This window comes from Cyprinodon variegatus, unplaced genomic scaffold (genome assembly GCF_000732505.1).
Source record: "Cyprinodon variegatus isolate N-32 unplaced genomic scaffold, C_variegatus-1.0 Scaffold457, whole genome shotgun sequence".
Taxonomy (NCBI): Eukaryota; Metazoa; Chordata; class Actinopteri; order Cyprinodontiformes; family Cyprinodontidae; genus Cyprinodon; species Cyprinodon variegatus.
This window is the reverse complement of record NW_015150910.1, coordinates 367,991-383,028: the sequence shown is the minus strand read 5'-3', so window position 1 is coordinate 383,028 and position 15,038 is coordinate 367,991. Positions and strand designations below refer to the sequence as shown.

At 35.3% G+C, this 15,038-nt stretch overlaps 3 protein-coding genes across 4 annotated transcripts in view; 2 read left to right on the top strand and 1 right to left on the bottom strand.

Moving 5' to 3' along the window:
* rab7a (RAB7A, member RAS oncogene family) overlaps positions 1-6,771 on the top strand; it is a 7,898-nt gene extending 1,127 nt beyond the window's left edge. Inside the window, exons 2-6 of the mRNA XM_015389415.1 lie at positions 2,151-2,210; positions 4,250-4,376; positions 4,554-4,772; positions 6,190-6,318; positions 6,409-6,771. Of these exons, the coding sequence (XP_015244901.1) occupies positions 2,158-2,210; positions 4,250-4,376; positions 4,554-4,772; positions 6,190-6,318; positions 6,409-6,504 (624 nt within the window). The 5' untranslated portion in view covers positions 2,151-2,157 and the 3' untranslated portion in view covers positions 6,505-6,771. The remainder of the gene's footprint in view (positions 1-2,150; positions 2,211-4,249; positions 4,377-4,553; positions 4,773-6,189; positions 6,319-6,408) is intronic.
* A 1,527-nt stretch (positions 6,772-8,298) lies between these two features.
* Positions 8,299-11,530, top strand: LOC107094019 (actin-related protein 2/3 complex subunit 4). The gene is made up of 6 exons (XM_015389412.1): positions 8,299-8,366; positions 9,351-9,469; positions 9,584-9,695; positions 9,792-9,887; positions 10,604-10,774; positions 10,882-11,530. Exons 1-6 carry the CDS (start codon positions 8,364-8,366, stop codon positions 10,885-10,887), a joined length of 507 nt encoding a protein of 168 aa, XP_015244898.1. The 5' UTR covers positions 8,299-8,363; the 3' UTR covers positions 10,888-11,530.
* A 584-nt stretch (positions 11,531-12,114) lies between these two features.
* Positions 12,115-15,038, bottom strand: part of LOC107094017 (6-phosphofructo-2-kinase/fructose-2,6-bisphosphatase 4-like) — a 24,525-nt gene continuing 21,601 nt past the window's right edge. For both annotated transcript variants that reach the window (XM_015389411.1, XM_015389410.1), the window contains exons 13-14: positions 14,316-14,380; positions 12,115-12,174 (exon numbers count right to left, since the gene is read on the bottom strand). In XM_015389411.1, coding sequence (XP_015244897.1) covers positions 12,115-12,174; positions 14,316-14,380 — 125 coding nt within the window. The remainder of the gene's footprint in view (positions 12,175-14,315; positions 14,381-15,038) is intronic.

The following is a 15,038-nucleotide window of genomic DNA, read 5'->3' as shown; positions in this document are numbered from 1 at the left end:
ACCTGTTTCTCCAAACCTAAATACACACATGCTTATAGTGATGGTTGTGTTCATTGAGCTCATTTATTCAGTCTACAAGTTAAACACCTTTTTCCAATGTTAAGGATTTATATCTCCTGCTTTAAATCGCACCTTTTAGAAAACCTTTTGTAATTTTTCTGTAAATGTAGTATATTGAATTTGCAACTATAGCACTAATTGTAGAGCCTAAGGACTCATCAAAAGGTTTTATATGCCTGGACTTTATGACAGAGGGAAAGACTACGGAGTGAGAATCATTTGAATTTCACCTATTCATATCTACATTTAATTCTTGCAGCTATGGATTTTAGTTTCTGTCTCAAATTTGCTGTTAGTGAGGAATTTCTTTGTTAAAGTTTGTTGCATCATAGGTTTCAACACATTTCACCATTTGAATCTGTGACCAGTTGTGTAATATTAAACATTTTCGTACAATAAGACTCTGAAGTTGAAGTTTAACTATACTAAAAGGTTTTATTTTACTTCAAAAAGGGTTAAAAAAAACTACATGTATGTCTTTATTATTTTTATTATGTTGTTGAATTCATGCAGAAACATTTTTATCTAAAGCTAATTTGCACAGAAAACGACAGCCAACACTTGCTTAAATTCCTGTATTTCATGCCAGGATGACTGTAGACCGAGTGCTGATGGGAAGTGGCAGATGTTTTTTTTTTTTTTTTTTCTTATTGTTGAACAACCTGTTGCATGTTACTGCCTGGGAAAAAAATTGAAGGAGGCATTTATTAGCTGAATATAGTAAAAGAAAAATATTTGTACAGGGTGATTTTTAAGTTGGCAGGTTTGAATACAATAGAGAGGAAAGTGATTACATTTATCCACCATTTAAACACATCTAAAGCCTTTCTGTTGGTTATGAAAGTTGAAAAAAATATATCAGTGCAGAGGTTTGTTTGTTTCCTCTCTTCAGCAATCAGAGATTGAGAAATGTTTTGGGAATATCTAATTTGCTTCTTGATTTAGACATTTATTGTTTAACTCTTCAGTTCATATTTTTTGGCAAAACAGCAATAACAATAAATGTTTATTTTTTTTCTCCATTTTGGTTACCTTTAGTGTTACATCATAGTTTTTGTTTTGTTTTTTGCATATGTGTACACTGGTCTGTGAGGGTTTTCTATTGAACCAAACTAGATACAGAATAATACTACAGTCTGTTTGACCTAACCATATTGTCCAATATAATACAGTTTCTTAAGGTATTTGAAATTGCATCAGCCCTGTATTCATAAATACAGACTTTTTGTTATCTTTGACTCATAGGCGGTTAACATTGCTTGTTGAGCAAATGGAAAAAAGAAAGCAATGTTCTTGTTCCAAAGATTTCAATTTACTATATGTATATTTTTTAGTCCTCTAATTGTTGAATTATTTCCTGAGGTGTAGCAATCGGCAAGAGGTCAGAAGCGTCTTGAGTTTCCCAGTCAGCACTGATATGTAGCAGCACATTAAATACAAAATAAAAAAATCTGTATATTCTGTACAGTAAAATGTAAATTGTCAAAATGTCATTTATTTTTCACTTATTGATACATAATGTTTCATCAAACCCTTTTGTAGTATTTTATTTTTAAAAACAGATTATTGGACACGTGCTTTGATGCACCAATGGTAAAAATCGATGAAATTCAAAAATCTTGCTGCTGTCTAAGAACACAGAACTTAGTTTTTCCTTCAGCTGTTATTGTCCTTGGATGAAAATCAGAATTGTCAGCTGATGCATCCACTTAGTGTTGTAAAAGCATTTCAGCTCAGGTTTCATTGTTTCCCATGTTTGCTTGGGTTCCTGGAGTAATATGCTCCATATCAGGTTATGGTCTCAATGTCTGCAAGGGTTGAACTTTTTGCAACAACTTCCTGTTGTCTGCGTGCGTAAAAAAGACGAGGAGAGATTTGCTCCTCGTGATTTTCTGAACAGCTTGGGAAACGCATGACTGAAATTAGTGGTATTAAAACATGACTGCTTTAGGAACAAGATATCTCAACTTAGATTCTTAGATTTATGTTAATATGAATTTTTATGTCACTGCACTTCATAAAACTCATTTTTTTGTTTCTTTCTTTACAATATAAAGACATTAACTGCTTTAATTATTTTCTCCACACAGCTGAACAATGACGTCTAGGAAGAAAGTTCTCCTTAAAGTCATCATCCTGGGAGATTCTGGGTGAGTCATAACATGATCAATTGTTCTTCTGAAGGAGAACACGGATCAGTGCTAAATATAGGAGGGGTATTTTTTTGGGTAGTGTTTCTGGTTAGTCTGATCTCTGCTACTTCCTTGTTGGGAGTGGTTTTTGTCATAATCTGTATCCAGGCAGAGATCACCCTCAACTCCCTCAAATGGTATTATGACTCCACTTAGAAATCTGTGCTTTTCATCTGCAGACCTGTTTGAACTTGGTTTGTTGTCACTGCTGTAGTTTGGTTTCCAAGATCTGTGCTGTTAGCACTGAACATTAAATTACTTTTGGGTTGGTGATTTCAGTTCCATTTTCTATTCAAACCAAAACTAAAATACCTTCTTTTTAAATGCTTTTGTTTAGTTTTAAATTTTATAGTAATGAAGAAGTAAATCAAGATATTATTATCTAATTTATCTAAACAAAAATATGAAAATCAACACAATGCTTTTTAATATGATCTTTTCACAACATGGAATTCATTTTCATCTGCTTTCTTTTACCCACTATTTCCTAAAAAATCCCACAATTCACTGTGATTTGACTTTCCATGTGACTGCTGTTTTTTTTTTTTTTTTTTTTTTTTTTTTCATTCAAAGCTGTGCTTTTTGCAGCAAGTTCATTGCCTTACTTCTACTGTCACCTAGTGACTATATTATTTAGATTTGTTACCAGCACACATACCGTTACAGGACATGAGCCTGAGGATGTTTTGCTGGGTAATTTTCAGTAGGTTGCCTTACAGTGGTAATTGGGTGGAGTCAACCATCTGGTTTCTTTTGTTGGCCTCATGTGGAACCAGGAAAAATGCTCATGTTTGTGCCACTATCTTTAGATTAAAAAGAAATAGGCAGACAATTAAATGAGTGGTTGATTCAGTTCTTTATTTTTTTCTATCTTAGTTTTAAGATGTTATTGTTGCCTACATACAGGATGAAGAATGGGAAAGATAAGCGTATTTAGAATGACCATGGTACCATGAATCAGGCACATTTTTTTCAGTTTTTGTCTCTGTTGCATAAACTCATGTTATATTTCCTCCTTTTCTTTCACCATCACAGACCTTCAGTGAGGTTGGAATTATTACTGTTCTAATAATTCCATTCAGTATTAAAATACAGTTTATATAAATGGTTTTAAAGGGCACCATGTGCATCTTATGTCTGCAGTAGATGTGATGCCCATCTTGATCAACTAGTTTTAATAAGATTCATAGATGGGGAACAAAGATTAAACACATTTTTGCTGTTTGATTGAGGTATCTTTCTGTCTATGAATGCACATGCGGACCTTAGATGCACTCCAATGTATTAATAATGATAATTGAACTTTATTGATCTCACATTGGAGAAATTTGCCCGTGCATTTAACCCATCCCCTTGGGGATACAGTGGCCTGCCATCTTGCGGCGCCCGGGGAGCAGTTTGGGGTTAAGCGTTTTGTTCAGGAACCCAGAGTAGAGGCTGTGGGGATCAAACCGGGTACTTGCAACCTTCTCAAAGCACAAGTGCACTACTCTAACCCACTAGGCCAACACTCCCAATGGAACTTTAATGGAAGTTACCCTAATGGTGATGATTATGGTGAACTGCAGCTATCTGTGAGGAGTTACTATGAATTCTTTGCTAATAGTTTTTATTGTTGCATCTCTTATGTAGCATAAGTTTGCTGTGCCTCTCTAGTGGTGCTGTTCAATTTAATGGTTTATAGATGTAAAAATGTTTGTCCAGACAGTTTTGGAAAAAACATTCTGTGATTAGAAAAAAAATCTGTATGACAGAAGTTGACAACATTGCAAAAACTAAAATCTTTTTAGAAATGTTCTTGGACAGAGAAGCTGTTTGTTTGGTGTTTGCCTTAGTTGCTTTAACCTTCTAGCACAGATAAAAGTGGAAATGGATATTTGTTTTGTCTCACACATTATAGTAAATGTACATCTTTTATTCCTTTTATTTATTTATTTGGTTTTTAGAATTGTGTAGCCATTGTCTTAATCTTCTGTAATAATCTTCTGTCTCCTTAGAGTTGGAAAGACCTCTCTCATGAACCAGTATGTGAACAAAAAGTTTAGTAACCAGTACAAAGCAACAATAGGAGCAGATTTCCTCACCAAGGAGGTAATGGTGGACGACAGACTCGTTACAATGCAGGTATATATTTCCATTGTTAATATATATTTCCTTTTTTTTTTTACAATAAATGGAAGTGAAATTGTAGAGGTATTGAAAATGTGCTGCTTTAAAATACTGAGTCAGGTGTTAATGTTTCAAGCTCATTTTTCATGTACCTTCATGTTTTTTATTTTTTAATTTTTTTTGTTTTTTTAGATCTGGGACACAGCTGGCCAAGAAAGGTTTCAGTCCTTGGGTGTTGCATTCTACCGTGGAGCAGACTGCTGTGTGCTGGTCTTTGACGTGACTGCGCCCAACACCTTCAAGACACTCGACAGCTGGAGGGATGAGTTTCTAATCCAGGCCAGCCCTCGAGATCCTGAGAATTTCCCTTTTGTGGTGCTAGGCAACAAGATTGACTTGGAGAACAGACAGGTTGTTATCAGTTCCACACTCCTGAGACAGTCTATGTTAAATTACTATTCTTAAAGACATAGCATGGTCAATGCATTGCAAATTGTCTTTCAGTTTTAGCATTCTCTTGTTCTGCTTAATATGAGCTATACAGGTTGGACTGTAGTTGCTCCAAAGAAGCAACTGATGAGAATACACTAATAATTCATGTTTTCCTGGTGGAAGGTTTCGAATAGAGCTCAGGCTTGACACTGTTGCATCAAAAACTGTTTATTGAATTAATTTTATAATGTTAAAGAAAAAAAAACGAAAAGGTTTCGGCTTATAGTTGAACCAAAACGGGAACAGGTAGGCAGGCATGTTTCTCCTGACATTGGTGTGAGTCATTTCTGTTGGCAGGGAGAACATCCTTTATTGACTCTTCTTTCAGCAGAGATGAAAAAGCCTTGCTTTTATATTACAGATTCCAGAGTAAATTATTTGCATGTTAGAAGAAAGGCAAATCCTGACTGACCCCCTGCCACCGGCAGCAATAAGGACCACCTGTTTATTCACAGAATTAACTTAAGGGATTTCTTCTATTATTTTAAATACACTGCTTTCAGATGAATGGCTTGGTTACCACTGAACCTGTTGTTATTCTATTACTCTACTTAAACTGTTACTGAAATAATTCCCACTGCCATTAGACAGCTGAACTGATGAGAAAAGTTTGAATCACGTCACAGACTCTGCATCACACCGACAATACCAAACCAAAACACTGCATACTATTAATGCCCTGAACTTCCATATCAATTCTTTTTTTTTTTTTTTTTTTTCCTTTTTTTTTTCCCCCACACTGTTTAAATTTGATCACTGCTGCACTTCATGGAATGGAAAGTCATGAAAGCTGTACAAAATGAAATTTCGTATTGTACACACTTTTTGTATACAAAACGACAAAAGTTGTCTTAAGTAATTTTCTTTATAAAGTAATTTTCCCTAAACTTTGACTTTGAACATATGCTATCCTATGTTTTTACACATTTATTATCATGCCATTTTTACCAAGCCGATGAGAAATGTCTTGGTGAAAATGCCCGCCTTCTTTAAAACCCCCTTTTTTCATTTTTGTTATTCCCATCGGAGGTATTGGTATCACAATTTGCATCTATTAATACAAAAAAGGGATTTTCTCTAGTGCTCAGGACATTTTGTCATTTGAGAGAAAAAAATCTTTACCATTAATCTCCTCAGTAGCTGTGTATCACATTGTTGTATTTGAAAATGTAAACAGGAAAACTAATCCTATGTTATCACTCCCCTGATATTACCACTTTATTAGTGATGCTAGTTGATTCTTATTTCCCTTCTAACCACTTTGAAGTTAGACATAACATTGAATTTATCTACAAAGTCAATAATGAATCTGTTTTGTTTTTCTCTGTGTATTTAGGTAACCACTAAAAGGGCTCAGGCTTGGTGTCAGAGTAAGAACAACATCCCCTACTTTGAGACCAGCGCCAAAGAAGCCATAAATGTAGAACAAGCATTCCAGACAATTGCACGTAACGCTCTCAAACAGGTGAGTTACAGATAAGAAAAAACAAAACAAAAGGGTTTTTCTTTAAATTTCCATTATTAGTGACATTCTTTTCTTTTTGCATGCTTACAGGAGACTGAGGTGGAGCTGTATAATGAATTCCCAGAACCCATAAAGCTGGATAGGAACGACAGAGCTAAACCTTCCCAAGAAAGCTGCAGCTGCTGAGGGACAAACTGGACCATCTTCTCTCATAGTGTCTTCACCCTGTTGCATCTCATCATCCTCGCTCCCAGGGAAAAAAAAAAAAAATCCCTACTGGTCTTCCTCACACACCGCTCATTCCATTGACTCCACCCCCTCACACTGTATACTGCACATGGATGTATGCCTCCCCTCCTCCCCCACTTAGTACATAAATTAATACACTAGTTCACCCTCATATATAAATCAATGACAAATCCAGTGCAGTAAAATAACGAGAGAAGAAAAAAAGAGAAACCTCACATCCCATGAATCGGTAGCGAGTGAACTCCTGTATTGTGCCGTGTTTGTCAGGTTTTTCCCCCTGACTCACACTGAGAGGACAAGGCGATGGAGCCATGTTCAGGCTGCAATTAGGAAATCTGGATGGACTCCAGAACTCACAGCGAGCTCTGTGTTGTGAGATGATGTTGACCAATCCCAAGATACAGCATCCCAAATGTCTTTCTTTGCTTTCTGCTCGCTCTCTTTTTTGCGCCTTCTCCCAAGAAGTAAATAAAGTAGTAGACCTAAATAAATATGTTGTAATTGGCTTGTTAATTTGAAAGCTGATCTGAAACACTTGTTTTTGCACTTTTTTTTTTTTTTTTTGCCTTCAAGTGTTATGGAGGGATGTTTTGGGTAACGTCTTCTATCTAATGCCTTTTGGTAAGCTCCAAATGTATACCTCTTCCATCCCCTCTTTGCTTCAAATATCTTCTGAACAATCTGGTGATTGTATTGCCTTTTCACTTCAGGATTAAGGTTTGAAACTGCCTCACACTGCTGAATATGTTACTCTGTCAAGTAAAACGCTGATTAGGAAACCAGTGTAACAAGTTAAATCCTTGATATATAAAGTTTGCCTTTTATGTACCATTACTTGTACTGCTACTATTACTGCTGTATGTGTTGTTGTCCTCGTCAGACACACCTCAGTGCTAAAAGATTATACGCATCACCAACACTGCATACACCTGTCTTCTGTCCTGTCTTCATTATTGCTGTTCTATCTATCTGCTTGTAGCTCAGGTTGGCTAAGTACTTAATATTTTTAACGGATTGTGTATTACGGTGTATAGATAGTATAGAACTCAAATCTGTTTCTTTCCATTTAAGAGAAAACGTTCAACAAATTGCCCTGGTATTACTTTTGTTTTTTTCTTTCCTTACAGAAAACATTACAGCAATGCCAATGATGTTGTAAAAGGAAATTTGAACGTCAAATAATAAAACTATTGAATATATATAAATTGTTTAATGTCTTGGATGGTATCTACGTGTACATCTCTCTAGATAACATCAAAAAGTGGATTTATTTCAGTATCAGTTTCAATAAAATTGTAAAACTTGAATGAAAAAGGAAGAAAATATTTTTTAGCATTTAAATTGGATTAGTGAAATAAACTACTCTAAACCTGGATGCTTGGATTTTTCTTGGCAGACTGAATGTAATCAGTAGAGGCTTGTTGAATTTAAGCCTCATGAAGATAATTTGACTTTTTATGCATCTAATGCTGAGAAAATGAAGCTAGTTTGTGTAATTGTGTGTGTACTTTCGCATTTAACATCTTCAGAGTAAAACAGCTCTTATATTTTATAAACTCAGATTCCACATTTTTTTTATTAAAAATATTTTTTTGCTATAAAACAAAAGCATATAATGCTAAAATGTGAAAACTTTTCGGTATGCTTCCAAGTATACATTTTCTGTAAAAACGTTTTACATTCAGATAAGCAAATAAAATTATTTGTGTACCAGAAAATAAGGAACTTCCGGTGTGCACGCGGAAAACGCAACTGCAGCTACTTCCGCGTTTAGCCTGACTGCTAAAACCGAAAAAATGGTAAGATAAAAAATGACATACCACTAGGACATATGCATTTTTAACAGCTATTGATATGTAAATTGTTAATGTGTCTTCGGGGGATATTCTTATGCTGCTACCGTAGCTTTATTGATTGGTTGATTTATTTATTTCCCGTCATATAGTTTGTATGCTAACGTTAGCTAAGCTAGCAAGCTGAAAGAGATTTTAGGTTTATGTCTGAGTTTGTATATAACGTGCAAAATTATATATATATATTTTAGTTACTTTCTGCAGTTGCTGGCATATTATTAAAAACACTTTACAGCCTAACACAGCTCTAACCATTTAAAAGGTTACATTAGCTGAAGCTTCCTGCTTCCTTGTTGACTACCTGATAATGATGACATTCAATGAGTATCACAGAAATAGATCATACTATTCTCCAAATTCCACAGGGAAAGTTATGTTTGAGTCAATCGAAATTTCACGGAATGTATGCTGATTTCTGATCTCACCTATATTGAGCTCAGATTATTAGTTTTAGTAGAGGAAGCCGTCAGTCTGTCAAAATCAAATCATCTTCGTATAGTGTGGCAACTCGCTGGTTGTTTTTTTTTTTTTTTTTTTTGCTCCAAGTTTGATTCGGTTTTACATACTGTGGCCTTTATCATCGATCTGATTTTAATCTGATTGCCCTGCAATGTTTAGAGGGTTCAATACGGAAGAGGATAAGGGCCACTGAAAAAAAAGTTAGCTGATTTTAAAATGTTATTTCAGTTTAATGTGGGGAAAAAGGCCAGAATTATGAGATTAAAGTCAAAATTCTGACCTTTTTTCCCCCCATATTAACCTGAAATAAAATTTTAAAATCGGTTAACTTTTTTAAATTTACAGTGGCCCTAATCCTCTTCCATAGTTCAAGGTCCCCCCAGCAATCAGGCTTAATCATGTGTGGGAGTGTTGCATTCATTGCAAATTAGAAAACAATGATCTGTTCTACTTCTTCTCCCTAACAATCAGACGGCCACTCTGCGTCCATATCTCAATGCTGTGCGAGCCACGCTGCAGGCCGCTCTCTGCCTGGAGAACTTCTCCTCTCAGGTGGTGGAAAGACACAACAAACCAGAGGTGGAAGTCAGGTTAGTCAACCTTCACAGCTGAGAGAAAGATTTTTTAAACACATTTAATTCATTTTACTCATCAGCTAATGGTGTAACAAATGTATTTTACTGGTGTTTCTCGTTCATGTCCAGGAGTAGCAAAGAGTTGCTCCTCCAACCTGTAATCATTAGTCGTAACGAGAAGGAGAAGGTTCTAATCGAGGGATCCATCAACTCCGTCAGAGTGAGCATCGCCATCAAGCAGGTCAGTTAGATTACTGTCTGTCACTGATGCTGTAATAACTGAGACCTTAACAGTTTATTGGCTTAAATGGATGTGGAAATCTATTTGCTGCTGCAGGCAGATGAGATTGAGAAGATTCTGTGCCATAAATTTATGCGTTTCATGATGATGAGAGCGGAAAACTTCTTCATCCTTAGGAGAAAACCAGTGGAGGTAAGTGTCTTAAATCATCAGCGACAGTTAGTTTTCACTCAAAGATTATGCGGTAATAACACATGTACTTATAAAACTGTATTTGTTTCTAAGAATCTGGATTCGAGATTTGCTGCAGGATGTCATACAGTATATCAGAATATCCAAAAATGTTAAGAATTAGTTTAGCAATCAAGCCACTGAAACTTTATTTCCAGTTTTATCACAGACATGTAACTTTTAACTTCCTGTTCAGCTGTTCTGCTTCCATTACTGCTGTGTAGCTTCATTTTTTTCCCTATGGTTTAGAGGAGGAACTGTAGTTAGTTTAGCATAAGGCCATCATGACGAACTGGCATCATAAGGACTATGGCTATATTTTTTATTTTTTATTTTTTTGTACCGGTATACCCAATGAAAGGGCCTTAAAACATATGCAAAGCCTATCTAACATTGCAAACTTACCAATTGAGTTATGATATTATTTTGCAAATACAACTTTAAAGCTTCAGAAAGTGTGTGTATATATACATATATATATATATATATATATATATATATATATATATATGTTTAAAATGTTCAGCTTAAGTCAAAGACAACATATTTTGAGCTTTAATGTTACTGGAACAAGCAGGAAATTTCTGGTAAAATGTATATTTCTAATGAATATTTTTCCGTTTTGATCCTGAATAGATGAATGCAACATCTATTATTTATCTGTTTTTGCTTTGCAGGGATACGACATCTCTTTTCTCATCACCAACTTCCACACTGAGCAGATGTACAAGCACAAACTAGTGGATTTTGTTATTCATTTCATGGAAGAAATCGACAAGGAGATCAGTGAAATGAAGCTGTCCGTTAATGCCAGGGCGCGCATTGTCGCAGAGGAGTTCCTCAAAAACGTACATTGTTTCTATCTCTACTCTTTGATGTTTTATAGGGTGGTATTTTCTATAATTACTCTATTTCTCATTCCAGTCCTCTTTTTTTTTTTCTCTTGTCTCTGCAGTTCTGAGAGAGAGAGAAGACCTAAGAACACATTCCTTATTGCAATATTGGCCGTCACTGTGGGCCCTATACAGCAGGGCAGCTCCTCCCTGATGTTTTTCGAGAGGGGTAAAGAAATAAAGGATGTGCAGTAAGGCTGTGCAGGCAGACAGGGCACTTCCCTTTAACCTGAAGCTCATCCTGTGCTCCTGATTATTGATGTCTGTGCTAAATATTCCCACCATGCTTTCATTTTTCAAAGGTCAACAAACACATCATCTGAAGTAATGAGCACAGGATTAAGCATTTTTCTTTTTTTTTTTTACAAAATATAATTTAAAGTTTTAAAAATATATTTACATATATATATATTATATGCACATAAATATAATTTTGCTTTGTTTTGTTGCCACAAAATTGAAACTATGAGGGCAATCAGTTAAAGTTTTATTTCCCATGCACACAGATGAAACAAAGTGAAATATCTGGCAATGAATAAAAAAATAAAAAAAACAAGTGTACACTTTTCACTTTAGTGATTGTTTGTCATCCATTTCATGTTTACATTTCCAGAGCTGAATATTCATCAGTTATACAGGACATGTAATACCAGGTAGTTATTAGGTAGAAATGTGAATCTTTAGCTTCCACAGTACCATACTTTAAAAAAACAAAAAAACAAACCCAACAACAAACTGGCCTTTGCTATTAGGCTGATATTCACTCACAGAGGATACAAGGAATATTTGTATGTTAAAAGTTAGCTACACTATTAGTCTCATGATTTTTACTGCAGTTCACATTTTGGATTATAGCAACAGAAATACATTTAGAGCCTGATTTGACTCTTTAATAGGTTGTATTTGCAGGACAGTCTTCATTAGTGGAATGAAGATGCTGTATCTGGCTCTTAGTTCTTGGAGATTTTTTTTTTTATCTTTTTAACTTTTGTATAAAATACAACACAGTTAGTAAAAATAACAGGTTATTATAAAAGAAATGTTTGTAAAATAGTGTTATGAGTTTTTTTCTTTTAAATCAATGGAAGCACATGACAGTACATACAGGACTCAGTGCTACAGTCACAGATGACACTGAGATTATCTCAGCAACAGTTACAGTGGATCCAAGTAGGTTTCTTTCCTACAGAAATGAAAGATCCGAGTTCTAGAAGCTGGAGGGATAAAGCTGCTGAGCCAGCTTCCTTTATAGAGAGAGCAGAATGAAGTCCCAGCTGGAGAGGGACTCTGGGCAATTAGAGGTGAGCTGGAACAGTCTGTAGAGCATCTTCAGTGCTGCGCTGCACATTCACGTTCTGGAAGGAGCAACGACAGGGACAGTAATTATTAGCACTTAAGTTGGTCTTAATGAGTTATATTTTTCTGGTTAAACATTTGAAAATATCCTGTTTTGATGTAAATATATAGAAAAGGTGGCTGAGTGTCGCTACAGTGGCTTTTCAATATTAAAACCTCACTGCCTGATTATTATTGCTGATTTGTTTTCCTGTCAAAAAGATAAGCAAAGCAGAGATAATTTATTTCCATATTGCACATTATTTGTGAATTTAGATTTGCTAAAATAGGCCTAACTAACCACTGGAGGGCGGAAAAAGATCCATGGCATGTGTGTGTCAGTGGAACGTGGTTTGGTTTTCATCAGAGTGAAAGTTGTCAGTGTGAGGAAGATGTAGAAGGCATTAGATCATTCCCAATACGACTGAGCAAAGTCAGTACTGAGAAAAGTAAGGAACTTAGATATATAATGGAGAAGAATACTGTGGCTTTAGAAATATATATGCTGCTGTGACTGCTTTAGTTTTGACAAAATAAATAATAATTTGGCCAGAAAATCATTGAAATGAACGTGTTTTATTAAGAATACACACATGTTAACATTGTCAACATAAGACAAATGGCTTTAGATTAAAGTATAAAACACAGGCTTGCAAATTTAAACTAAGTACAATATTGGTATATACCACAAGTCAAACTTTAACATAAAAAAAAAACAAAACAAACAAAAGAGCTAAGGCTCAAGGTGCAGCTTTCAATCATGACTCAACAGTCGGTGCATTGTGTGCAGCATCACTAAGTTTAAAATATTTAAGTTGTGCGTACATCAGCGGTAATAAAGAAAAAGCTGTTCATCTCAAATTTAAATTTAGGAACAAACAAAAAGATGCACCAAAAACAACCATAGAAAAAAAAAAATACAGATGCACCAATAAGCCAGAGATAAAGAAAATCTGACAAATTTCTCTTGATCGGCTCAAAGCTTCCATCTGGTGTTAGACTTTGAATCAGCAGCAAATCTTTTTTTTTTCTTTTATTGAAATAATTTCAATTATGGGCCTAAAAAAATGGCTTTCGTGCAAAAATAAATAAGATAAAACTAGCAACTCTTAAATTCTCAATCAAAACTTCAAACCTTGAACTTGTATCACATTTTGTCTGATTAGTAAAGACTGAAATTATATTGAAATCAGTTAATATTGGCAACAGCTTTGAATTCTTATTAGAAATCAAACTAGTTTTTGAAGTGTAGCAACTGTTATGGCCTTGGCCAGTCAGATTAATTGCAGAAAACAGCTAATGAAAAGGGTGATGACCAACACTTGGAGAAAAGATGATTATATATAATTGAAACATGCGTAAATATTATAGTGTTTTCTACTAATCATTGGAAGGCTGACAGCGATTGTCAAGAGGTGTTAAGAGGTAAAATAAAATATTTTTCTTCCAATAGGATATTTTATTACGTTATTCTAGATTCCTATCAGAAAGAAAATAAATTAGCCAGAACAAATCTTAATTTTCCAAAGATATGGGAGGTCTTAGAGCAGAAATTAAAAATAAACCCCCATTGACCAGTAAAGCCCCGATCGGTGCATCTCCAATTTGAAATGTTATTTAATAGTATAAAGTGCATACATTTAGACATGCATTTACTGTTGCGCTTTTGTGTAACATACCTTATGTTTTCAGAAATGTGTTCTGATATTAACAAAAGTACACTGAGGCTATCAGCGCTACATTAAATTGTTTATCTTATGCTGTTCCTCCCCCTCTCCACACTGTACTGACTCAATAGAATCACAAAACTGATTACATAAATTTTATAACAGAAGAAACAAAATTGAAAACGGAAAATGTCTAAATTAGTGGTAAAAAGATGAATAATGTTGTTTTTAGTGTTACATTCTTTATGTTCTCCGTTAACAGGAAAGGGTTTAACACAGATAGCTGAGCTGCAGGGAGATTCAGACTAGGAGGACATGATGTCAATTCAGAGGAGTGTGGAAACAAAGTCACAGTCTGTGTCCTAACAGAGAGGAACCCCCCCCTCCCCTCCAGACCAGATCTGGACAAGGTTCATGGATGGCGTGAGGCTGACGACGCAGGGAAGTCAAGTGTCTCCTGCGAGACCTCTCAGTATGCTGGTTGTGATACCTACCTCTGGCCTGTCTCTGTGAGTGTTAACAGACTCCACGCCTAGATACACTGACTCCACTTTACATCCTGAGGAGGAGCAAACAACAAAAAAAAGACAAGTAATCAATATTTAACGCTTAATAACTTGCTTATCTGCAAAATGAGTCTCATCAGGCTGCAGCTAGATTTCCTTTCAACCTCTGATGGTGATGTAACTGGGCTTCTGGAAATTCAGCAGCATTAAGGACTGTTCTGATTTAAAATGCAAGACTTGAATGAATGATAACACTTCATGAAATAATTAGCTCTGTGAATTATATTAAGCATATATTTTAGCTTAACCAAATTAAAACTTAAATCTTTCAGTGCCAACATCCAGTAATCTTGTTTTAAGATTACTGACAGCAGGTTTAAAAGGAGTTAAACACTTTGGAGCTGGTAGTGGATGATGCAACAAGAATGAATCCCTTCATAGGTCAGCAGGGAGAGCTGGTTGTCTGTGGTAATGCCTTGGTTTATTATGGGTCTGGTAGTTGTGTGAAAAAAAAAATCTGGGTGCATGGTCCCGTTTAAGACTTTTTGGCAATGTTCACACTGCAGGCCTTAATGCTCAATTTCAATTTTTTTGTGAAATCCAATGTTTTTGCGTTGCCGTTCACATTTCCAAATATATTCCGTAAAAAAAAAACAAAAATATCCACTGGACTTGGTTTTCAAGATTTGAAGACGTTTCGCCACCTCTCCA